This window comes from Amblyraja radiata, chromosome 2 (genome assembly GCF_010909765.2).
Source record: "Amblyraja radiata isolate CabotCenter1 chromosome 2, sAmbRad1.1.pri, whole genome shotgun sequence".
Lineage (NCBI taxonomy): Eukaryota > Metazoa > Chordata > Chondrichthyes > Rajiformes > Rajidae > Amblyraja > Amblyraja radiata.
In genome coordinates, this window is record NC_045957.1 from 115,744,964 (window position 1) to 115,770,159 (window position 25,196).

At 43.8% G+C, this 25,196-nt stretch overlaps 1 protein-coding gene across 5 annotated transcripts in view; it reads left to right on the top strand.

Annotated features, from left to right (window-relative positions):
• Positions 1-25,196, top strand: part of kif13a (kinesin family member 13A) — a 294,683-nt gene that overhangs the window by 257,324 nt on the left and 12,163 nt on the right. For 3 of the 5 annotated variants that reach the window (XM_033013828.1, XM_033013858.1, XM_033013836.1), the window contains 4 exons: positions 12,947-12,997; positions 15,283-15,394; positions 22,520-22,668; positions 24,549-24,671. In XM_033013828.1, the coding sequence (XP_032869719.1) occupies positions 12,947-12,997; positions 15,283-15,394; positions 22,520-22,668; positions 24,549-24,671 (435 nt within the window). The remainder of the gene's footprint in view (positions 1-12,946; positions 12,998-15,282; positions 15,395-22,519; positions 22,669-24,548; positions 24,672-25,196) is intronic. The other 2 variants (XM_033013844.1, XM_033013849.1) reach the window with 1 other exon arrangement.

Genomic DNA, 25,196 nt, shown 5'->3' on the forward strand with positions numbered 1-25,196 from the left:
GGCTTCCTGGAGAGCCCCTTTTGGTTCGCTTTGTATGCCATCAGACCAATCTACACCCGGGACATTGAAATGCAGGGCACACAATTGTCCATTGGTGGGTGTGGGATTGGTGACAACGAGTATACAGACAAGGAACTCAACGACTGGTGAGCAGGTAACAAAAGCTTCTCACTGTACCTCGGTACACGTGACAATTTGGGACGACAGATGGCACAATGGGCTAAGTGTTCGGCTGGCGACCGGAAGGTAGCCGGTTCGAATCCCGCTTGGAGTGCATACTGTCGTTGTGTCCTTGGGCAAGACACTTCACCCACCTTTGCCTGTGTGTGAATGTGTGTGAGTGATTGGTGGTGGTCGGAGGGGCCGTAGGCGCAGATTAGCAGCCACGCTTCCGTCAGTCTGCCCCAGGGCAGCTGTGGCTACAGAAGTAGCTCACCACCACCGAGTGTGACTGAGGAGTGTATGAATAATGCGATGTAAAGCGCCTTGAGTATTCTAGAAAGGCGCTATATAAATCCCATCCATTATTATTATTAATAAACTAAACTAAAGGTAAAACGAAAACAAGGACGACAGTAAAACTAGTGCGGTGACCAGGGTGGGGTAGGGACGGAGAGAATGAGGGGTTGCAAGGGTTACTTGAAGTTGGAGAAATGAATATTCATACCGCTGCATTGTAAGCTGCCCAAGCCAGCATATTCCGCTTCACCCTTTCACTGCAGCTGATGGCAAATGGAATGTAAAATTGCAAGAAATCTTCTCATGCATTTTATATTTAATTTTTTTTTAAAGTATTTACCATCCAAATCATTTAAGGATAACACAAGAGGTCTTTGTGGAGGTAATATGAAGTCCTGTGGAGGGTTGGGAACGTTTAAGTCTTCAAATAAAGTGAGATGATAAGGGATGGGGTAGTAGGGAAGATGAAGGGGCAGAATGGAAGTACCTTGCACAGATGGATAAAAACACTGTTACCTCGTACAGATGGAGTTTGTTTCTCATTTTAAAATTAGACATGTAGCATGCAAGGCATGACTTGTTTGGAATTTATCCAGCTGTTGCATGCATGCAAAATTGTGGCTGTTTCTGTTGCACTAATATTTTCAAATCACAAGTGTCTCGGGTGGATAGGATGGTCAAAAAGGCTTTCGGCACATTGGCCTTCATCGGTCAGGGTATTGAGTGTAGAAGTTGCCTGAACAAGGGTCTCGAACCGAAAAGTCACCTATTCCTTCTCTCCAGAGATCTTCCTGACCCTGCCTGAGTTACTCCAGCTTTTTGTGTCGAGTAACTCAGCATGTCAGGCAGCATCTCTGGAGCAAAGGAATGGGTGATGTTTCGGGTCAAGGCCCTTCTTCACACTTTATGTTCAGGTTTGGTTAACCTGCTGTAGGAAGGATGTTGTTAAGCTGGAAAGAGTGCAGAGAAGATTTATGAGGATGTTGCCAGGACTTGAGGCCTGACTACAGGGAGAGTTTAGGCAGGTTAGGACTTTATTCCTTGGAGTGCAGGAGGAAGAAGGGTGATTTTATAGAGGGGCTTGGATCATGGGGAGAGTATGTAGGGTAGATGCACAGAGTCTTTTATCCAGAGTAGGGGAATCAAGAACCAGAGGACATGGGTTTAAGGTGAGAGGGAAAAGAGTTACTAAGAGGTTTCAGCTTACCTTTTCAGTTTCACCCACACAGAGGGTGGAAACGAGCTGCCAGAGGTAGTTGAGGCAGTTACTATAACAACATTTCAAATGCATTTGGACAGGCACATGAATAGGAAAGGTTTGGAAGGAAAAATCAGGGACTACAGATGCTGGTTAATACACAAAATGACACAAAATGCAGGAGTAACAACAGATTAGGCAGTATATCTGGAGAACATGGAGACGTGTTGTTTCGGATCAAGATCCCGTCTGAAAAAAGCCTTAACCCGAAACGTCACCTACCCATGTTCTCCAGAGATGCTGAGATTCTGAAGAAGGGTGTCGACCCGAAACGTCGCCCATTCCTTCTCTACAGAGATGCTGCCTGTCCCGCTGAGTTACTCCAGCATATTGTGTCTATCTTTGATTTTAGCCAGCATCTGTAGTTCTTTCTTACACATGCTGCCTGATCTGCTGAGTTGCTCCAGCACTTTGTGTCCTTCAAGATTTAGAGGGATATATGGGCCAAACGCGGACAGGTGGGCCGAGTGTAGATGGGGCTTCTTGTTCGGCATGGGCAGGTTGGGCTGAAAGCAGGTTGTTTCTATGCTGTATGATTCTGACTCGAAAGGATTGATTTTTAAGTGCCGACATTTTCATGTTCATATTCAAGTATGTCTTTTCGTGACGCTTGAAGATGAGATATAAGAAGTCAGGCTGCAAGTTGTATGTTGTGTCATTCTATGTGTTGAGCTGTAGCAAGAAAGAAGCTTTCAAAGGGTTGGGGATACACATGCTGGAAAGTGAACAATCGATCATAGCAGTTTCCTCTTAATCATTGGAATCTCACGAAAAATAAATTGAAATCCCGTAGGCAATGGATGCCTCAGCTTGAACAACCAATTATATTCCAATGGTGCTTTACTGCCGCATGTCAGAACACGATGACATTCTTTTCAAGTTGTTAGATTTGGCGCTATTTCCAAAGTCATGTCTGCTCACTAGGTCTTAGAAGAGTTCAGAAGAATGAGGGGGGGACCTCATTGAAACGTAAAGAATAGTGAAAGGCTTGGATAGAGTGGATGTGGAGAGGATGTTTCCGCTAGTGGGAGAGTCTAGGACTCGAGGTCATAGCCTCAGAATTAAAGGCGGTTCTGTTAGAAAGGAGATGAGGAGGACTTTCTTTAGTCAGAGGGTGGTGAATCTGTGGAATTCTTTGCCACAGAAGACTATGGAGGCAAAGTCAGTGGATCTATTTAAGGCAGAGATAGATAGATTATTGAATAGTGCAGGTGTCAGAGGTTATGGGGAGAAGGCAGGAGAATGGGGTTAGGAGGGAGAGATAGATGAACCATGATTGAATGGTGGAGTAGACTTGATGGGCCGAATGGCCTAACTCTACTCCTAAAAGCCCTGTCCCACTGTACGAGTTCATTCAAGAGTTCTCCCGAGTTTGCCCTGATTCGAACTCAGAGAATTACGATAATGGCCGCTCGTATGTACTCGGGGCTCTCGTGGACAATTTTCAACATGTTGAAAAATCTTCACGAGTCTTCCCGAGCTTACCTGCCGTTAGCGAGTCTTCCCGAGTACCTGCTGTTACGAGCCGCTAAGAGACGTCCCCGAGCTCCAACGTACCCGCTACGTTCATTCTCTGTGCTTACCACGAGTTTGATTTATTTTTAAACTCGGGAGAGCTATTGAATGAACTCGCATCGTGGGACATGGCTTTAAGTCTTATGATCTTATGGAGCGTCGCCCGATCCAGGCGAATCTCTGGATCGTTCAGCGTACCGACTTTCCTGTTCTCACCTGGGCCCTAGGGCACCTCCCGCAGCTGACCTTGAGGTCACGGGGGGGGAGACCCTGGTTCACTTTCCTACCGGCCTTGCTCCTCGTGACCATCGTCGCCGGCTCCCTCCTCTTCTCCTCTTCGGTTCCCCAGTCTTGGAGGGACGGCAGGGACCGAACTCCGTGGCTTCATGTTTTTGTAGTAGAAATGAGCATGATAGATTATGGGGAGGATATGGCGATGGTCAAGAGGAACAAGGTCTTTGTGCTTGGATCTGGAAAGGACAAAAAAAAAAAAGAGGTTTATTCAGTGGAACAGCTGTGTACCCGGGTCTTGAACATGACATGCCCCTATTTTACGAACATTTTAAAATCAAAAGGTTATTTCATTCAAAATGCAAGTGTTTTATTTTAGAAAGAGGGGAGGTTTTGACCATGGGAGTTTGAACATATGGTGACACGGTGGCACAGCGGTAGATTTGCTGCCTCACAGCGCCAAAGACCCAGGATGCTGTCTGTACGGAGTTTGTACGTTCTCCCCGTGACCTACTTAGGTTTTCTCTGGGTGCTCCAGATTCCTCCCACACTCCAAAGATGTACAGGTTTGTAGGCCAATTGGCTTGGTAAAAATTGTAAATTATCCCTTGTGCGTGTAGGATAGTGTTAGTGTGCGGGGATCGCTGGTCAGCGAGGACTCGGTGGGTCAAAGGGCCTATTTCCACGCTGTCTGTCTAATGTAAACTAAACTAACCTGAACCTCATCCTTCACTGATCCCCACAATTGGTTTCTATCAAATATTTGGGCAGTCAAATGAACACAAAACCTCCCATTCTGTGGCGACAGTAATGAGGATGCTGTTTTTGCAGCATTTTCCATTTTATTTCAGATTCCCAGCGTCTGCATTTTTAGATTCTCATTGAGGTATTAAATGTATTTTCATAACTGCGTGTGCAATTATGATTAAAACCACAGGGAGGTGAGCTTACAGCTTTAGAATTGATTGCTCTCATTTCATGCTGCTGAATGTAGGACTTGCACATCTAATTAGAAACATTTTAGCAAAGAGCTGTAATAGAATTAAGAATTCTTTATTTATACCTTTGTCATTTATAGTTCATGCTGCCTCGGCAAGGCCAGCAGCATAATCAAGGCCAACTCGCACCCTGGCCATTCCCTCTTCTCCCCTCTCCCATCAGGCAAAAGGTATAGAAGTGTGAAAACGCACACCTCCAGATTCAGGGACAGTTTCTTCCCAGCTGTTATCAGGCAACTGAATCATCCTACCACAACCAGAGAGCAGTCCTGAACTACTGTCTACCTCTTTGGTGGCCCTCGGACTATCCTTGGACTTTGCCGGCTTTACCTTGCACTAAACGTTATTCCCTTATCATGCATCTATACACAGTAAATGGATCGATTGTAATCATGTATTGTCTTTCTGCTGACTGGTTAGCATGTAACAAAATCTTTTCACTATACCTCGGTACACGGGACAATAAACTTAACTTAGCTAAACATAGTCATTCAGCGCGGAACCGGGCCCCTTTGCCCACCCCGTCTATGCTGACCAGGTTGCTCCACTAAGCTGGTCCCGCCTGCCCAAGTTTGGCCCATATTTATCCCTCTAAACCTTTCCTATTCATGTACCTGTCCATTGTGTTACATTAGGTGTTAAAGTTTGAGACAAAGTGTGTATTTTGTTATCCACTGATCTCTGTAAACACAAAAAGTATTTAAGAAGTGAGTAATAGACAATAGACAATAGGTGCAGGAGTAGGCCATTCGGCCCTTCGAGCCAGCACCGCCATTCAATGTGATCATGGCTGATCATCCACAATCAGTACCCCATTCCTGCCTTCCCCCCATATCTCCTGACTCCACTATCTTTAAGAGCCCTATCTAGCTCTCTCTTGAAAGCATCCAGAGAACCGGCCTCCACCGCCCTCTGAGGCAGAGAATTCATAATAAAATCAAGACCCACGTTATGACTTATTTTAACCACCAACGTTAAATTGAGCCAATTAGCCTGTTGTCCATATATTTGAGAAATATACATTTTATGTTCGTGTATTTTGTACCTATTTTAAATGTGCAATAGGTGGCACTTTGGTGAAGTGACAAGTTATGAACAGATATAATGTAATAAAAAGAAACTGCAAATGCTAGTTTATACCAAGGATGGACAAAAAGTGCTGGAGTAACTCAGCGGATCAGGCAGCATCTCTGGAGAAAGTAGATAGATGATGTTTCAGGTTGGGACCCTCATGAACACAGGTGGTGCTTTTGTGGCCTTTCTAGATCAAGATAGGGCAGAGGGTATGGTTTAGTTATGGTTTTAGTGAAGCAAGCTGCAGTGTTTTGTTGCATTTGCAAATGCCGACTGCAGCAGAGGCTGTCTAACGTGGCTTGGAAGCCAATGCGAAATGTTGGATGCCCATGGTCACTTGCTTGAACTCTGTTGCTCACATCTGTTCCGTAGAGAAAGAAGCTTGCTGAGTCGAGAGAGGCAAGCAGTCACTTAGCTGAAGAACTGTGGAAGCTGCCAGAAATGGACATTCTGTCCCTTCCTCCTGCCCTCTCCTGTCAGTCTGAATCATTCCCGCTGGCTCTGTGTTACTCCTCGAGTGCATCCCGCCGGTTACTGAGTGCGCCCATGTTCGGTGGGAATCCGGCAAGTGGGATTGACGTGGAAGATTGGATCAGGGAAATGCAGCTAACGCTGGATGCTGACGAACTGCCTGCTGCACTTGGGTTTGCAACCGTGCTTCACCAGCTGGAGGGAAGAGCGAAGATGCTTGTGTTGGAGTTGCCATTGAGGGACCAAAGCCCAGCCGGAGCCTTTGGGAAGCTCAGAGCAGAATATGCAACCTCACGACATTCACTGGACCCCGCGATTGGTTTCCTTCAAAGCTTTGAGCAGACAAATGAATTCAAAGCCACCTATTCTGTGGCGGCTGTGTTAAGGTCCTTCAAAGCAAAAGCCGGGAGGCGGAGCTCCTCTGCGCATAAGGATCTGAAAGTTAAGCCACAGGTTTCGGCACATGAGAAAAATATTCATCAGAAGCCTCCAGCTCATAACCCAAAGTCAGTCATGTTCAGGGAGCAAGGAACAAGGCCGTGCAAAGACAAGGAGTTTGGAAAGCCACAGGAAGGGTGTGATCCAGCTCCTTCTGTGCAAATTGGTGAAAAATGCTTGGGAGATGCTTCTGAATTGGCTGGAGCAGGGTCGAGTTTTGAGCAAGACCCTGCACTGCTAGAGCTAACCACGTTAGTGAAGCAACTTGCTGTGCACCAAATGGATCAAATGGAGAGGCTTCAGAGGATGGAGAAGTTGCAGGACTCGGCCAGCCCGGAAGCCAAACCAACGGCAGATAAGACATCGGGATCTGACAAAGGCGAGGCAAAGCTCAAAACAAACCTGGACAGCAAAACTACACGATCACAGAACTGTGAGAGGTCCTGTACATGTTACGTCTGTGGACAGGAAGGCCATAAAGTTAAAGGCAGCAAGTCACGGAAACAGCCCTACAGCGCAAGCAAGTCGGCAGCATTGTTTCCTGGCTTTAAGCATGTCGACAAATAAAAATATGGACATCATTTAAAATAAATAAATTGCAACATTTCTAAAGAGAAGCTGTATCCAAATGAAATATGAAAACATGACACATAACCTGCTCTGTTTAGTTTAGTTCAGAGACACAACGTGGAAACAGGCCCTTCGACCCACCTTGTCCGCACCGACCAGTGATCCCCATACAATAGCACTATCCTACACACTCGGGACAATTTACAATTTTTATCGAAGCCAATTAACCTACAAACCTGTACATCAATGGAGTGTGAGAGGAAACCGGCGAACCCGGAGAAAACCCACGCAGTCACAGGGAGAACGTACAAACTCCATACAGACAGCACTGGTTGCTTTCAATATTTGGTGAGTCCCAATATTGAACTGATTGATTGAAGCTGTTGATATTAAGTACCGATGAATAACTCTGGACGTTGACTAGTACACTTGACTGCAGTGATGCTTCCAAGACCCTGCTTTAAAAAACGGCTGAAACAAATGGATCTGTTGTTACCCTGGATAACCAAGATGTCTCTTATTACTCTGTCCTGATGAATGCATGCTTCAGTTACATTATTGCCTTGCCTTATCAGTGAGCTAGACGTATTTGATGCCAAAAGTGACTGCTTAAAGAAAATCAATGTTTTTAAATACCAGCAAAAAGTTTAAAATCTGATATGAAATCGAGATATTGTTTGTGTTTGACTTAAAAATAGAATCCAAATGAAGATCAAACATAAGTATCAACTTTACAAAATAAGGATTTAACAGCCAAACCACAAACCCCTTAGCCTTGGAGAGAAGTCCAGAGAAATCTGCTTAACCAAAGTAATTTAATCTAGAACCGGAGTTGACCTAATGCAGCTTCAGTACTGGCCAAGTATGGATAACTTTAGGATTCAGTCAGCTTTCTATTTGCAGTTGCTCTGGCAATATTTATTACTTGGAATTAACAAATGTTAAATTTGTGTACATCCGAAATTTAGTTACCCAGCATTTATTTTCAACCTAATGTAATTCTGTATGGCTTTACTCCTGTTGAATTGAACTGTATGTGAGCAAATATGATTCAATAAGCTTGGATCTGAAGTCTCATCCATTAAGGTTTTCACAACTGCAAAGAAGATTTGCACAAATACTGTGGTGCGCTCAAAGGAGCCGAATATAACTGGAAGTTGAGTAACAGTTGGCCGACATTCAGAAATCTGTGCCGAAACTTGATCCTTTATTGACACCCATGCTGTTTATCAGCTTTGCAAAATGACTTGCACCTTCTCGGGACAGAAATACACTGTGTGTATCTTCCTGAAGGCAAACCACTTATGATCAAATCGTAGGCGTGGGTAAGGGCCTTGTAAATAACAAGGAATTGCAGGTGCTGATTTATACCAAAAAAAAATGTTGGAGTAACTCAGCAGGTCAGGCAGCATCTGTGAAGAAAATGGATAGGTGACGTTTTGGGTCGGGACCCTTCTTCAGACTTTATGAAAGATAGAAAACTGATTTCCATGTGAGTTTTCCATGAACGCCACAGTAACTCATTGGAATTTCAATGTTGTTAAATATTCAGTACTGATTTGGGCTGTATAATGAACTAATGCCAGTCTGTAAAAAATGCATAGGCACCTATTGCAAGAGTTGACAGAATAAGCGACTGGTGAAATGCAAGATGAATGGGTTTTTTTTTTTTAAATTTGGGATGCTGAATTTAGACTATGAATCCAAATTGTTATTTGAAGTCTGTAACTCCCCATTGAGTACTTTTATAGATGATTCTATCACTGTATAATTTTAGTGTTTTTTCTGAACAAGTATATTCAGAGTAGGAGAGTCAGAGTCAGAATAAGCAGGGTGGCACGGTGGATCAGGGGTAGAGTTGCTGCCTCGCGGGGCCAGAGACCCGAGTTCGATCCTGACTACGGGTGCTGTCTGCACGGAGTTTGTACGTTCTCCCCTGTGACAGTTTGGGCTTTCTCCGGGTGCTCCCGATTCCTCCCACACTTCAAAGACGTACAGGCTTGTAGGTTAATTGGCTTCGGTAAAATTGTAAATTGTCCCTAATGTGTGTCAGATAGTGCAAGTTAACTGGGTGATCGCTGGTCGGTGCGGCGAAGGTCCTGTTTCCGTGCTGTATCTCTAAAGTCTATGGGAAATTCCTCAGTTCTTTGTGATGCTCCATTTTTATAGCTGACAGACTTCCATGTATACAGTGGCTCACTTCAAACGACAGAAGAGGATTAGTCCAAACATTTACTGTACTGGTGCAAGGTTTGGTCCTGAGACGTGACAATTCGTACATCAGGCTGTTCGTTGCTTTAAATTCCAGCATCTGCAGCCTCTTCTGTCTCCAAATACATGTATCATAGTTTCAGTGAGAAAATTAATCCATCTCTCCCAGAGATTAGACTTGATAATACAACAGTTGGTTAAGAATAAATGTGCTTCAAGAAATAGAAGTGAAAATAACCAACTCATCCGTGCATTCAAGAGCTCCTCCCAAGAAGAAACGTTTTTCAAACTGACTGATGACCTGAATAAAACATCCACGCATTTTACCATTCTTAGGAGAGACTCTATTTATGAAGGAACCTCCAATGATATCTCCCTATTCCCTAAACAACAGATAACGCCAGAATGTTTCAGTCACCCTTCACTTGATAGGAAAATATATCCTCTCATCTCCAACCTAATATATCCTCTCATCTCCAGTCTACCAAGCAAACTTGACCCACTGCTGTTCGCCTACCGCCACAACAAACCCACGGACAATGCCATCTCCCTGGGCCAACGCTCATTCCTGGAATACCCGGATGTGAGAGACGCCTCAGTCAGATTTCTATTCATTGACTGCAGTTCTGCTTTCAATGCCATTATCCCATCCAAGCTCATCTCCAAACTCATTGCACGATGAGTCAGCATTCTTCTCTGCAACTGGATTCTCGATTTCCTGACCAACAGGCCCCAATCAGTGAGGACAGGTGAAAAAATCATCCTCTACGATAATCCTCAACACTGGTGCCTCAAATGGATGCATTCTCAACAGCCTTCCTTACTCCTTATACACCCGTGACTGTGCAGTCAAATACAGATCCTACTCGATGTACAAATTCGCAAACGACACCGCTGTCGTGGGCCGGATATATAAAATAATGATGAGACGGAGTACAGGAAGGAGGTTGGGAACCTTGTAACCTGGTGCCAAGGCAACAATCTTTCCTACAATGTCAGCAAGACAAGGAGACTATGAATGACTTCAGGAAGTGAAGCGGTACACAAACCCTGGTGGCACGAAAGTAGAGATGGTTGAAAGCTTCAAGTTCCTAGGAGTAAATATCAACAGAAACTTGTGCAGGACCAGCCATGTAGAAGTAATGGCCAAGAAAGAACACCTCTACTTCCTGAGAAAGTTTTTAAAATTTGGCATGTCCCCAACAACTCTCACCAACTTCTACAGATGTGTCATAGAAAGCATTTTATTGGGATGCATCACGGCACGGTTTTGGAACAACTCCATCCAAGACCACACGAAATTGCGGAGAATTGCAGACGCAGCCCAGACAATCGCGCAAATCAACCTCGCTTCCATGAACTCATCTACACTTCACGCTACCTCAGCAAGGCCACCAGCAAAATCAAGGACATGTCTCACCCCGGACACTCCCCTCTTCTCCCCAAATCGGTACTGAAGTGTGAAAACACACACCTCCAGATTCAGCGATAGTTTCTTCCCAGCTGTTACTCGGCAAATGAACCATCCTATCACCAACTAGAGAGCGGTCCTGACCTATCATCTACCTCATTGGAGACCCCTCGGTCTATCTTTAATCGGACTTTATCTTGCACTGAACATTATTCCCATTAACCTGCATCTGTACACTGTGGACGGCTTGATTGTAATCATGTATAGTCTTTCTGCTGACTGGATAGCACGCAACACGAAGGCTCTTCACTGTACCTCGGTGCACGTGACAATAAACTAAACTAACTAACAGCGATCCAGTTGCAGCTGAATCATTTCACAACAGTGAAGAAAATGAAAACAGAGGTCAACTGGAAGTAAAAGTCATCTGGCTTTGTAGACCTTCTGCAAACCTTGGTCTGGAGGTGTTGTTTTGAAAGGTATGAAATGCAGCACCAGGCATCAGCATGCATGCATGGATGCATGTATATCACAGCCGTGGATGTGATCAGCAACCAAGAGATAGCACAAAGCAGGCAGAAGATTGATGGACAGAGTTTAACGGCTTCTAATTTGGCAAACTAATGTGGCTTGTGTAGTGACTTGATGACTGCTGCCATTTGCAGTGGACCTATTTCTATATTAATCACTGCTTTGAATAATGACGTGGCATTATTTAACAATGAAGGCAACACAAAACATTTGATTAGTGCGGTTGCCAGAGGTTATGGGGAGAAGGCAGGAGAATGGGGTTAGGAGGGAGGGATAGATCAGCCATGATTGAATGGCAGAGTAGACTTGATGGGCCGAGTGGCCTAATTCTACTCCTATCACTTGACCTTATGACCTTAAAAGGAGATATACAAGTAGTTAGAGATGCAGGGCAATAATGGAAATGGATGGTTTGGTCCTTGATAAAGTTCCCCTGTTGACTCCCATTGTATAAAGTCCACTTCTGCATTTCCTGTTTCACATTCCCCTTCCCTTCAGACTTACTTCTCAAGAGAGAAATAGGTGGATTATAATTTTTCAGGGAAATGATTACACCATCAGCTCTGGTTGAGTGTTCAATTAGGATTTTGTATCATTGATATTGCAGGTACATATGCTGAGGTGATTTCTACAGTATGTACAGCATAATCAAGGACCAGTCTCACCCCGGTCATTCCCTCTTCCCCCATCAGGCAAGAGGTACAGAGGTATAAAAATGCATGTCTCCACATTCAGGGACAGTGTCTCCCCAGCTAATATCAAGTAACTGAACTGCCCTCCCACCAGACAGTGCTGTCCTGACCTCCCATCTACCTCATTGGAGACCTTTGAATTATCTTTAATGAACTTTTTCTTGCACTATTTGTACACTGTGGATGACTTGATTGTTATCAGGTATCAGCTTATTGTTGGATAGCACCGAACAAAAAGTTTTTCACTGTACCTTGGTACATGTGACAATAATAAACTAAACTAAACAGTATTAAAACATATAAGTTGTACCAAAGCTTTTTGGAATGCCTTATTGGGAGATAATAGACAATAGACAATTGGTGCAGGAGTAGGCCATTCGGCCCTTCGAGCCAGCACCGCCATTCAATGTGATCATGGCTGATCATCCCCAATCAGTACCCCGTTCCTGCCTTCTCCCCATATCCCCTGACTCTGCTATCTTTAAGAGTCTATCGAGCTCTCTCTTGAAAGTATCCAGAGAACCTGCCTCCACCGCCCTCTGAGGCAGAGAATTCCACACTCACAACTCTCCGTGAGAAAAAGTGTTTCCTCGTCTCAGTTCTACATGGCTTACCCCTTATTCTTAAACTGTGGCCCCTGGTTCCGGACTTCCCCAACGTCGGGAACATGTTTCCTGCCTCTAGCGTGTCCAAACCCTGAATAATCTTATATGTTTCAATAAAATATCCTCTCATCCTTCTAAATTCCAGTGTGTACAAGTCCAGCCACTCCATTCTCTCAGTGTATGACAGTTCGCCATCCCGGGAATAAACCTTCCTTCCGTGATACTTCTCTGCTCAGTTGAAGGCTTTCTTGCATAAACTGCATTGTTTCTATTGTTCTTGCATCCATCCCTGCTAAGTTTATTGGAGAACTTGCTTTTAACCTGCTTGGCGTAGCGAGTAACAGTGTTAAAAGTTTGATGAAAATGTCTCAAGATTCACAACCATAGCTTAAGTGTGCTGTTTGTGCATCACGGTCAAGGAGCAAAACAGTCATGTGAAAATCTCTGATGAATCTGTTTTGTTTGACCTCTGTTTTCTGCAGGTATCCAATAGTCGAACAGATGTCTCTGCATATGAGGAGGATGAAAACAAGGTGTGTAACCAATAATTTGTGATACTTTGTTAAAGAATAATAAATGCATTTAGAATTGTGAGGGAGATCACCTTGAACAGCTGATATCAAGTGAATGGTGGTACTTTCTGTACAGAATCAGCTTTTAAAACACCTTGTACAATGGATGTTAATATCTCTTCCATTCTCACTGAATGGAAGAACATATAATGTTGATTTGCAATTCCCAACCTCTACTCCGTACAGATGTTAGTTCTCACCAGATGTTAATCTCTGAGATCATTGGTAGAATGGAACAATATTTCCAGGGGTTTGCCTGGCTTGTAAATCAAATAACTAGCGTGAGCAATGGAAATTTCTGCTCCCAGAACCTCAAGATTCAAGAGAGTTTATTGTCATGTGTCCCAGATAGGACAATGAAATTCTTGCTTTGCTTCAGCACAACAGAATATAGAAGGCATGAATACAGAACAGATCAGTGTGTCCATATACCATTGTATAAATATATATACACACATGAATAAATAAAACAGATAAAGTGCAAATAAACTGATAATGGGCTATTAATGTTCAGAGTTTTGTTTGAGTTGAGTTCAATAGCCTGATGGCTGTGGGGAAGTAGCTATTCCTGAACCTGGACGTTGCAGTCTAGCGTGTCCAAACCCTTAATAATCCTATATGTTTCAATAAGATACCCTCTCATCCTTCTAAATTCCAGAGTATACATGCCCAGCAGCTCCATTCTCTCAGCATATGACAGTCCCGCCATCCCGGGAATTAACCTTGTGAACCTACGCTGCACTCCCTCAATTGCAAGAATTTTGATCTTTGAACATTACATTTGCTGATAATACAAAGTTAACACCAAGAGGATAAAGGATTCAATTTGTTTATCTGTACATGGGATTGTGCAGGTCATGTTTCAATCTTCTAGTTTAATATATTCACAACCTCCTAAGTTTTATTCCTTGAGTTTGTGGTTGTTACTGCAATAAACTGAAATATAAGTCAGAAATAAAATTAACATGAACTCATTATTACAACATTCTTCCCTCAAATTTTCACCACCAGCTCACGACTTTTCAAGAATTCATTCCAAAACTGGCAGGTTCACAAGTTCTAGGAGCAGAATAAGGCCATTCGGTCCATCAAGTCTGCTCTGCCATTCAATCATGGCCTGATCTATCTTTCTCTCAACCCCATTCACCTGCCTTCACCCCATAACCCCTCACACCCTTATGGAATTTTTTTTTAAATAAGTATAGAAAACGGTAAATGAAAAACAGAATGTTTTAGCTGTAGCTAGTAAATTTCAGCTTTGCCCAGAGCCATGAAGACCCAGCTGGTCAAATTAACTGGTTTTGTATTTTTTGTTATTTTCCATTTATTTTGTAAAATATTTTTCTCATTTTAGATCATTAAATATATTTGTCCCAATAGTGATGCCTGAACTATCTACTCTGAGTCAGATTGCCAGCTAGGTAGCTTTCAGTGTAAAACAATACTTTAAAAAGTCTCAACAAACTGCCTGCCATGTTAACAGACAGGTCAATATTCCCAAAGAGCAATGAATTATTTTCTCATCACAGGCGAAGTTTTAACACATGTTTTTGGCAATGACCCTCTGACGATCTTTAATCAGACTTTACTGGACTTTATATCACCCCCAACTTAAATCATGTTATTTTCTTTATCATGTATCTGTACATTGTTGGTGGCACTATTGTAATCATCTATTGTCTTTCCGCTAACTGCTTAGCACGCAAAAAAAGCTTTTCACTGTACCTCAGTACATGTGACAATAAACTAAACAAAATTTGCCCAAAATGGCATTTTATACAATTTCTGTATTTGAGAAATAGACACTTTGGTGTGTTTTCATGCACTCCACACATGTGAATCAGCACACGATAATAATGTCCCGGATATTTAGGTTAGTTTAGAGATACAGCTGAGCCCTTCGGGCCTACCGAGTCCGTACCAACCAGCGACCCCCGTACACTAACACTATCCTACACAAACTAGGGACAATTTACAATTATACCAAGCCAGTTAACCTGCAAACCTACACCTCTTTAGAATGTGGGAGGAAACCGGAAATCCCGGAGAAAACCCACGCAGGTCACGGGGAGAACGTACAAACTCCGTGCAGACAGCACCCCGTGGTCAGGATCGAACCCGGTTCTCTGGCGCTGTAAGGCAGCAACTCCACCACTGCACCACTGCGCCACTCCTTGTGACACACAAACTGAATGTAAATGATGAACTGATGCTGTGAACACTATATTTCCTCCTAATGATTCTAGGGTCGCTCAGATGGTCATCAAGATATTTTGGATTGCTCGTGCAACTCGCAGGACGGTTCCTGGTATAATACCTTACTGAAAGATTCACCGCGTAGGACAAAAGACACTGGAGGTAACTATATTGTCAACAAATTAAATCCAAGTTATCATTCGTTAAAAGGACAGACATGTGGCCTTGTTGATGCATATGAATTATGAAAATTAGCTTGTTTTTAGTTTAGCTTTGCGATACAGTCCTTTGGCCCACTGAGTCCGCGTCAGCCACCCTGTACACTAGTACTATCCTACATCATAGGGACAAGTTAGATTATTCATCTAATCCAATTATCCTACAAACCTATACGTCTTTGGAATGTGTGCGGAAACCAGAGCATCCGGAGAAAACCCACAAGGTCACGGAGAGAAGGTACAAACTCCATACAGACAGCACCCGTAGTCAGGATCGAACCAGGGTCTTTGGCGCTGTGAGGCAGCAACTCTACCATTGCTCCACCGTACCGCCCCACGTGGTCTTGGTTAAAAATCGCACATCACCATCACCTTAGTTACATTGCTTCAACTTTGGTCCACCTCAACTCATTTGCTGCTGAAATTTCATTCTTGCCTTTACTACCTGGACTCAACTATTTAGAAATACTCTTGATGGCTTCACTCCATTGATCCGTTAACTCACAGCGCAAGCAACCCAGGTTCGACATGAACCTCCAGCGCTGTCTGTGTGGAGTTTGCATGTTCTTCAATAGTTCGATAGTGCTTTACTGTCAAATGTGCAAAACACAGCGAATTTCCTTTTAGAGCCACCAGACTTGGCGCCATTTCCAAAGTCCAATCAGCGCACTAGGTCCCATGGAGCAGCGCCCGATCCAGGCGATCCCCTGGATCGTTCAACGTTCCGACGTTCATCTTCTCACCCGGCCCCAAAGTCGCCTCCTGCAACCGACCTTGAAGGCGTGGACGTTAAGACCAAGGTTTACTTTCCCACCGGCCCTTGCTCCTCCTGACTGTCGTTGGGGTCCAGCAGGGACTGGGCTCTGCCCCTTTCTCTCTACAGACCGCAGCCCGTCGGATCTATCTGCGATCTGCCGAGCGGCCCACCAGGTCAATAGACAATAGACATTAGGTGCAGGAGTAGACCCTTTGAGCCAGCACCACCATTCAATGTGGGCGGGTCTTCTGGGCGGGTTCCAGATCTGCGGCGACGAGCCAGTAATAAGTTCATATGGAATAGGAGTAGAATTAGGCCATTCGATCCATCAAGTCTACCCCACCATTCAATCATGGCTGATCTATCTCTCCCTGCTAACTCCATTCCCCTGCCTTCTCCCCATAATCTCTGACACCTGTGCTAATTAACCATATAATATAACCATATAACAATTACAGCACGGAAACAGGCCATCTCGACCCTTCTAGTCCGTGCCGAACACATAATCTCCCCTAGTCCCATATACCTGCGCTCAGAACATAACCCTCCATTCCTTTCCCATCCATATAACTATCCAATTTATTTTTAAATGATAAAAACGAACCTGCCTCCACCACCTTCACTGGAAGCTCATTCCACACAGCTACCACTCTCTGAGTAAAGAAGTTCCCCCTCATGTTACCCCTAAACTTCAGTCCCTTAATTCTCAAGTCATGTCCCCTTGTTTGAATCTTCCCTACTCTCAGTGGGAAAAGCTTTTCCACGTCAACTCTGTCTATCCCTCTCATCATTTTAAAAACCTCTATCAAGTCCCCCCTTAACCTTCTGCGCTCCAAAGAATAAAGCCCTAACTTGTTCAACCTTTCTCTGTAACTTAGTTGCTGAAACCCAGGCAACATTCTAGTAAATCTCCTCTGTACTCTCTCTATTTTGTTGACATCCTTCCTATAATTAGGCGACCAAAATTGTACACCATACTCCAGAATTGGCCTCACCAATGCCTTGTACAATTTTAACATTACATCCCAACTTTTATACTCAATGCTCTGATTTATAAAGGCCAGCACACCAAAAGCTTTCTTTACCACCCTATCTACATGAGATTCCACTTTCAGGGAACTGTGCACAGTTATTCCCAGATCCCTCTGTTCACCTACATTCTTCAATTCCCTACCATTTACCATGTACGTCCTATTTCGATTTGTCCTGGCAAGATGTAGCACCTCACACTTATCAGCATTAAACTCCATCTGCCATCTTTCAGCCCACTCTTCCAACTGGCATAAATCTCTCTGTAGACTTTGAAACTCTACTTCATTACCTGCAACCCCACCTATCTTAGTATCATCTGCATACTTACTAATCCAATTTACCACGCCATCGTCCAGATCATTGATGTACATGACAAACAACAGTGGACCCAACACAGATCCCTGTGGCACCCCACTCGTCACTGGCCTCCAACCTGACAAACAACCATCCACCATTACTCTCTGGCATCTCCCATTCAGCCACTGTTGAATCCCTCTTGCTACTCCACCATTAATACCCAACCATTGAACCTTCTTAACCAACCTTCCATGAGGAACCTTGTCAAAGGCCTTACTGAAGTCCATATACACAACATCCACTGCTTTACCCTCATCAATTTCCCGAGTAACATCTTCAAAAAATTCAAGAAGATTAGTTAAACATGACCTTCCAGGCACAAATCCATGTTGACTGTTCCTAATGAGACCCTGTTTATCCAGATGCTTATATATATTATCTCTAAGTATTCTTTCCATTAATTTGCCCACCACTGACGTCAAACTAACAGGTCTATAATTGCTAGGTTTACTCTTAGACCCCTTTTTAAACAATGGAACAACATGCGCAGTACGCCAATCCTCCGGCACTATTCCCGTTTCTAATGACATTTGAAATATTTCTGCCATAGCCCCTGCTATTTCTACACTAACTTCCCTCAATGTCCTAGGGAATATCCTGTCCGGACCTGGAGACTTATCCACTTTTATATTTCTCAAAAGTGTCAGTACTTCCTCTTCTTTGATCGTCATAGTTTCCATAGCTACTCTACTTGTTTCCCTTACCTCACATAATTCAATATCCTTCTCCTTGGTGAATACCGAAGAAAAGAAACTGTTCAATATCTCCCCCATCTCTTTTGGCTCTGCAGATAGTTGGCCACTCTGACTCTCTAATGGACCAATTTTATCCCTCGTTATCCTTTTGCTATTAATATAGCGGTAGAAACCCTTCGGATTTACTTTTACCTTACTTGCCAAAGCAACCTCATATCTTCTTTTAGCTTTTCTAATTTCTTTCTTAAGATTCTTTTTTACATTCTTTATACTCCTCAAGCACCTCATTTACTCCATGCTGCCTATAACTATTGTAGATCTCCCTCTTTTTCCGAACCAAGTGTCCAATTTCCCTTGAAAACCATGGCTCTTTACAATTTTTACGATTTCCTTTCAACCGAACAGGGACATAAAGATTCTGTACTCTTAAAATTTCACCTTTAAATGTACTCCATTTCTCTTCCACATCTTTCCCATAAAACAAACTGTCCCAATTTACCCCTTTTAAATCCTTTCGCATCTCCTCAAAGTTAGCCTTTCTCCAATCAAAAATCTCAACCCTAGGTCCAGTTTTGTCCCTCTCCATAATTATATTGAAACTAATGGTATTGTGATCACTAGACCCGAACTGTTCCCCAACGCATACCTCTGCCACCTGACCCATCTCATTTCCTAACAGGAGGTCCAGTACCGCCCCTTCTCTAGTAGGTACTTCTATGTATTGTTGCAAAAAACTATCCTGCACACATTTTACAAACTCCAACCCATCCAGCCCATTTACAGAATGTGTTTCCCAGTCTATGTGTGGAAAATTGAAATCTCCCACAATCACTACCTTGTGCTTACTACTAATATCTGCAATCTCCTTACATATTTGCTCTTCCAATTCTCGCTCCCCATTTGGCGGTCTATAATACACCCCTATAAGTGTTGCTACCCCTTTCCCATTTCTCAGTTCCACCCAAATAGCCTCCCTAGACGAGCCCTCTAATCTATCCTGCCAAAGCACTGCTGTAATATCTTCCCTGATAAGCAATGCAACACCTCCACCTCTTGCCCCTCCAATTCTATCACACCTGAAGCAATGAAATCCTGGAATATTTAGTTTCCAATCACAGCCCTCCTGCAACCATGTTTCACTGATCGCCACAACATCATACTTCCAGGTGTCAATCCAGGCTCTAAGTTCATCCATTAATTAAGAATCTATCTGTCTTTGCTTTAAAAATATCCACTGTGACCATATTGGTTTCCCACGAGGGGCTCTGGTTTCTTCCCACATCCCAGATAAGTGCAGGGTTTGGTGGTTTTTTTTGGCTAGTGTATGATGCCCTCAGTGTGTAGGTTGGGAGATGTTGATGGGAAGATGGGGACAGTAAATCACTGTCTAAATGAGTGTTTGATGGTCAGCATGGACTCGGTGGGCTGATGGATGACTATGGTTATTTTTTGGAGCTCATTTGAATCTGTCTAGTTGCTGCCTTACGGTGCCTGAGATCCGGGTTCGATCCTGACTACGGGTGCTGTCTGGATGTAGTTTGTACGTTCTCCCTGTGGGCTTCCTCCCTCGCTCCAAAGACGTACAGGTTTGCAGGTTAATTGGCTTCGGTAAAATTGTAAATTGTTCCTCATGTGTGTAGGATAATGCCAGTGTACGCGGTGATTGCTGGTCAGCGCGGACTCAGTCGGCCGAAGGGCCTGTTTATGCGCTGTATCTCTAATCTAAATAAAATTTTTCACATGATGGCATTGATTGAGGACTCCAGTACTTTCTGGTCTGTAAGTTTCCATTGAAGCTGTGCGTCCACATTTGTTTTCACGTAACTCCACTGCACTTCTCCACAACTCCAAATGCTCAAACCCTGTCAACCAAACACAACACTCCACTTGTCTCTACATCGGCGAGACCAAGCGCAGGCTCACCTCCGCTCAGTCCGTCGTAACCTACCTGATCTCCCGGTGGCTCAGCACTTCAACTCCCCCCTCCCATTCGCAATCTGACCTTTCTGTCCTGGGCCTCCTCCATTGTCAGAGTGAGGCCCAGCGCAAATTGGAGGAGCAGCACCTCATATTTCGCCTGGGTAGTTTACACCCAGCGGTATGTACGTTGACTTCTCTAACTTCGTGCAGCCTTTGTTTTCTCTCTCCATCCCCTCCCCCTTCCCAGTTCTCCCACTAGTCCTACTGCCTCCGCCTACATTCTATCTTTGTCCCGCCCCCTCCCCTCACATCAATCTGAAGAAGAGTCTTGACCCAAAACGTCTCCTATTATTTTGCTGCTTGACCTGCTGAGTTTCTCCAACATTTTGTGTCTACCTTCGATTTTACCAGCATCTGCAGTTCTTTCTTACACCACTTTTCCTCTCCTTTTATCTTTCTTCTCCCATTTAATTGCCTGACTCTTACCCTTCCCCTCTGCCTTCCCCATTGCAACACGCCACGTGAACGATATTACTTGATGCGTTGGAAGGGAAGATAATTTCTCAATTGCACTCTGATATCCCGAGTTAGCTCTATTACCTTGAAAGTAAATTCCTTCCTTTTTACTGAGCTTCATTTTGATGTTTGTTTTATTTGTGTGATACCAATCGAGAATTATTATTGTTTATTGTTCTGTAGAGGTTAGTCAGAGGGTGGTGAATCTGTGGTCTTTAGTCAGAGGGTGGTGAATATGTGATCTTTAGTCAGAGGGTGGTGAATCTGTGGAATTCATTTCCACAGAAGGCTGTGGATGACCAGTCATTGAAAGTAGGCATGCAGGTGCAGCAGGCAGCGAAGAAAGCGAATGGTATGTTAGCATTCATAGCAAAAGGATTTGAGTATAGGAGCAGGGAGGTTCTACTGCAGTTGTACAGGGTCTTGGTGAGACCACACCTGGAGTATTGCGTACAGTTTTGGTTTCATAATCTGAGGAAAGACATTCTTGCATTGAGGGAGTACAGAGAAGGTTCACCAGACTGATTCCTAGGATGTCAGGACTTTCATATGAAGAAAGACTGGATAGACTCGGCTTGTACTCGCTAGAAATTAGATGATTGAGGGGGGATCTTATAGAAACTTACAAAATTCTTAAGGGGTTGGACAGGCTAGATGCAGGAAGATTGTTCCCGATGTTGGGGAAGTCCAGAACAAGGGGTCACAGTTTAAGGATAAGGGGGAAATCTTTTAGGACAAAGATGAGAAAAACATTTTTCACACAGAGAGTGGTGAATCTCTGGAATTCTCTGCCACAGAAGGTAGTTGAGGCCAGTTCATTGGCTATATTTAAGATGGAGTTAGATGTGACCCTTGTGGCTAAAGGGATCAGGGGGTATGGAGAGAAGGCAGGTACAGGATACTGAGTTGGACGATCAGCCATGATCATATTGAATGGCGGTGCAGGCACAAAGTGCCGAATGGCCTATTCTTGCACCTATTTTCTATGTTTCTATGACGTCAATAGGTATTTTGAAGGCGGAGATTGACAGATTTTTGATTAGTACGGGTGTCAGGGGTTATGGGGAGAAGGCAGGAGAAAGGAGTTGAGAATGAAAGATTGATCAGCCATCAACCAGACTACCACAACTAGAGAGCAGTCCTGAATTACTATCTACCTCATCGAGGAACCTCGGACTACCTTTGATCGGACTTTACTGGCTCTACCTTGTACTAAACTTAATTCCCTTATCATGTCTATCATAATAATAATAATGGATGGGATTTATATAGCGCCTTTCTAATACTCAAGGCGCTTTACATCGCATTATTCATTCACTCCTCAGTCACACTCGGTGGTGGTGAGCTACTTCTGTAGCCACAGCTGCCCTGGGGCAGACTGACGGAAGCGTGGCTGCCAATCTGCGCCTACGGCCCCTCCGACCACCACCAATCACTCACACACATTCACACACAGGCAAAGGTGGGTGAAGTGTCTTGCCCAAGGACACAACGACAGTATGCACTCCAAGCGGGATTCGAACCGGCTACCTTCCGGTTGCCAGCCGAACACTTAGCCCATTGTGCCATCTGTCGTCCCAATGTCATCATGTATCTGTGCCGCGAATAGATCGGTTGTAATCATGTATTGTCTTTCCGCGGACTGGTTAGCACGCAACAAAGGCTTTTCACTGTACCTCGGTGCACCTGACAAGAAACTAAAACTGAAACTGAGTGGACTCGATTGGCCGAATGGCCTAATTCTGCTCCTATAACTTATGAAGTTATTTTCTTTTATTCCTTCTCCTTGTAGGTACTGCAGCAGAGGGTCATCATTCATTGAGTAGTCCACTTAAAGCATTTTCCGCTCAGCCACCAAAATTTCTGAAGTCACTTTTGCCTGTACGAGAAGAACGAAAAGGCAAGCAGCACTTAGAGACTAAACCTCTTCTAGCCAATGAGGTAAATCACCATGTTGTGCCTTTACATTATACTTTTAGCTTCCTTTTGATATCGTGAGACATGAATATTTGAATATCGATGTAGAACCACATTACATTGTAAGGTCATTAAACAGTAACATTTAAACATTGAATAGATGATCCCATGAAAAACACTTTGGTACAGGCAATTTCAATAACTTTTCTGCAATGAACAATTTATATTAGTTCAAAAACTAGATGAATGTATTTCCATGAACACCTCAGCAAGGAAATTAGTAAAGCTTAAGCCCCTGTCCCACTTAGGAGACCTAAACAGCAACCTTGCCCGCCACCCAAAACAAAATCACGGTCGAGGTGACCTGCAACCTTCTACCACCTCCCACGCATATGTTGAAAACTTTCCTCGACTGTGAAGAAAACCAGCTTCGACCAGACCAGCGACTAAAAAATTATCGATTTTTAAAACCTATTTTTAGCCAAGGCCAGTTTTTAACATGATGAAAAAATAGCAGCAACCTAGATGAAGCCTCGACCATGCCGAAACAACTTTCGACCATTAGGGAGAGTGACCAAAAACTCTGGTGACCTCAAGTTCACCAGAGGTTGCTGTTTAGGTGTGGGACAGGGGCTTACATTTACTTTGTGGCGATTTTTCATCCTCTGTCATGTTTTCCAAATATTTACTGGTACCTCTGAAAGAAATAAGCTTAGCAACCTGGATTTCAGTGGCTGTTTGGGAGTTTTCTATCTTGATAATGATGGTGGGGCAGCACAGCGGCCCAGTTGTAAGTGCTGCGGCATCACAAGTCCATTGGCCCAGACTGGATCCTGATCTTGGGTGCTATTTAGGTAAGCTTGCATACTCTTCCCATGACCATGTAGATTCTGAAAAATGCTCCAGTTCTCTCCCACGGCTGCGGCAGAGTTGCTGCCTTACAGCGCCAGAGGCACGGGTTCGATCCTGACTTGGGGTGCTGTCTCTATGGAGTTTGTACGTTCTCCCTGTGACCTGCGGGGGATTTCTCCGGATGCTCCAGCTCCTCCCACACTCCAAAGACGTACAGGTCTGTAGGTTAATTGGCCAGTAAAAATTGGAAATTGCCCGTAGTGTGTAGGATAATGCGAGTGTACGGGGATCGCTGGTCAGCGGTAAACTAAACAAACACTTGCTAGTAGCTTAATTGGCTGTTGTAAATTGTCCCTCATGTAACTACATGGTAATGAATCAAAGGGGAGTTGATGGGCATGCGTGAGAGAGAATCATTTGAAGGGATATAGGGAAATAAGGGGAGGGGGAAACAGGCCTGATGGATTGCTTTCCTAAAACTATAGTAACCCCTTTAATCTAATTAATATTGCATCATGGAAGAGTTCATGGTGGCAATCAACGTTGGTGCTGCTGAATAGCATATACCATTTGGGCTCAATGCAAAGTTCCTTTTATATGAGTAAGGTTCGGGTAACTGAATTAAATAATCTGCATGAAGCTCTGCAGAGAAGGTTTAAAACTCGCAGCAACCTAAAGCCGTGCATGTCCGTATTCTAAAAAAAAATAAAGCTCCATATGCATGGCAAGTAGTTACTGTCTCGAATAGCGTGGAGAATGAACATCCCCCTGGTGTGCAAAGCAGATGTGCCAGTTTTGCATGAAGAGTGCAAAACTTGCAGCACCTTTTGTTTTAATTACGACAGGCTTCAGTTCTTTTTTTTCTTAAATCGATCCGACTCGTTGATACAGGTGAAGATGCACAAGTTATTTTTGCTCATGAAATGCAATTCGCCGTTGCTTGTGTAGAATATTGATGTTCGTCAATCAACTAACTTGCATGCTTGTGGCCCGATTAATGAACTGTCATTTGTGGTGTGACGTTGTGCCATTGTCTGTCTCGACCGTTGCAGAGCATGTCTCCCCCTCAGGATAAAAACATGCTGCTGGTACACAGCAGTGGCAGTATTGTGCGCACAGGAAGCCCTGCCAACAGCATGTCAGTAGAAAACAGTAACGAAAATGAGGAGACGTTTGTAAGTTTTGCCTTTTTTTTTACCCTCATAATACTTGGTGGTGGGATTAAGGTCCTTTCACTAGCATTATGGTTGAAACTGCAGATGCTGGTTTAAACTCGAAGATAGACACAAAATGCTGGAGTAGCTCAGCGGGACAGGCCGCATCTCTGGAGAGAAGAAATGGGCGACGTTTCGGGTCGAGACCCTTCAGAAGGGTCTCGACCCGAAACGTCACCCATTCCTTCTCTCCAGAGATGCTGCCTGTCCCGCTGCGTTACTCCAGCATTTTGTGTCTGTCTTTGATTTATGATTGAAACATTTGCAAATGCAGCCATGACTTTCTTTCTCTTCTGCAGACAAGTTTAGGATTTCAATGTGTCTGCTTTTTTCCAGAAATTTTTGAATTGAGGACTACTTAAGACACAATCGTAAATTGCATTCTATGATGTGAAAATCATGCCTTACTCCATTGTGATTTAGATCTAGAATCTGATCTCATGTTCCATACGAATGTGATTTAAAGCATAAATACATTTGTTTGAA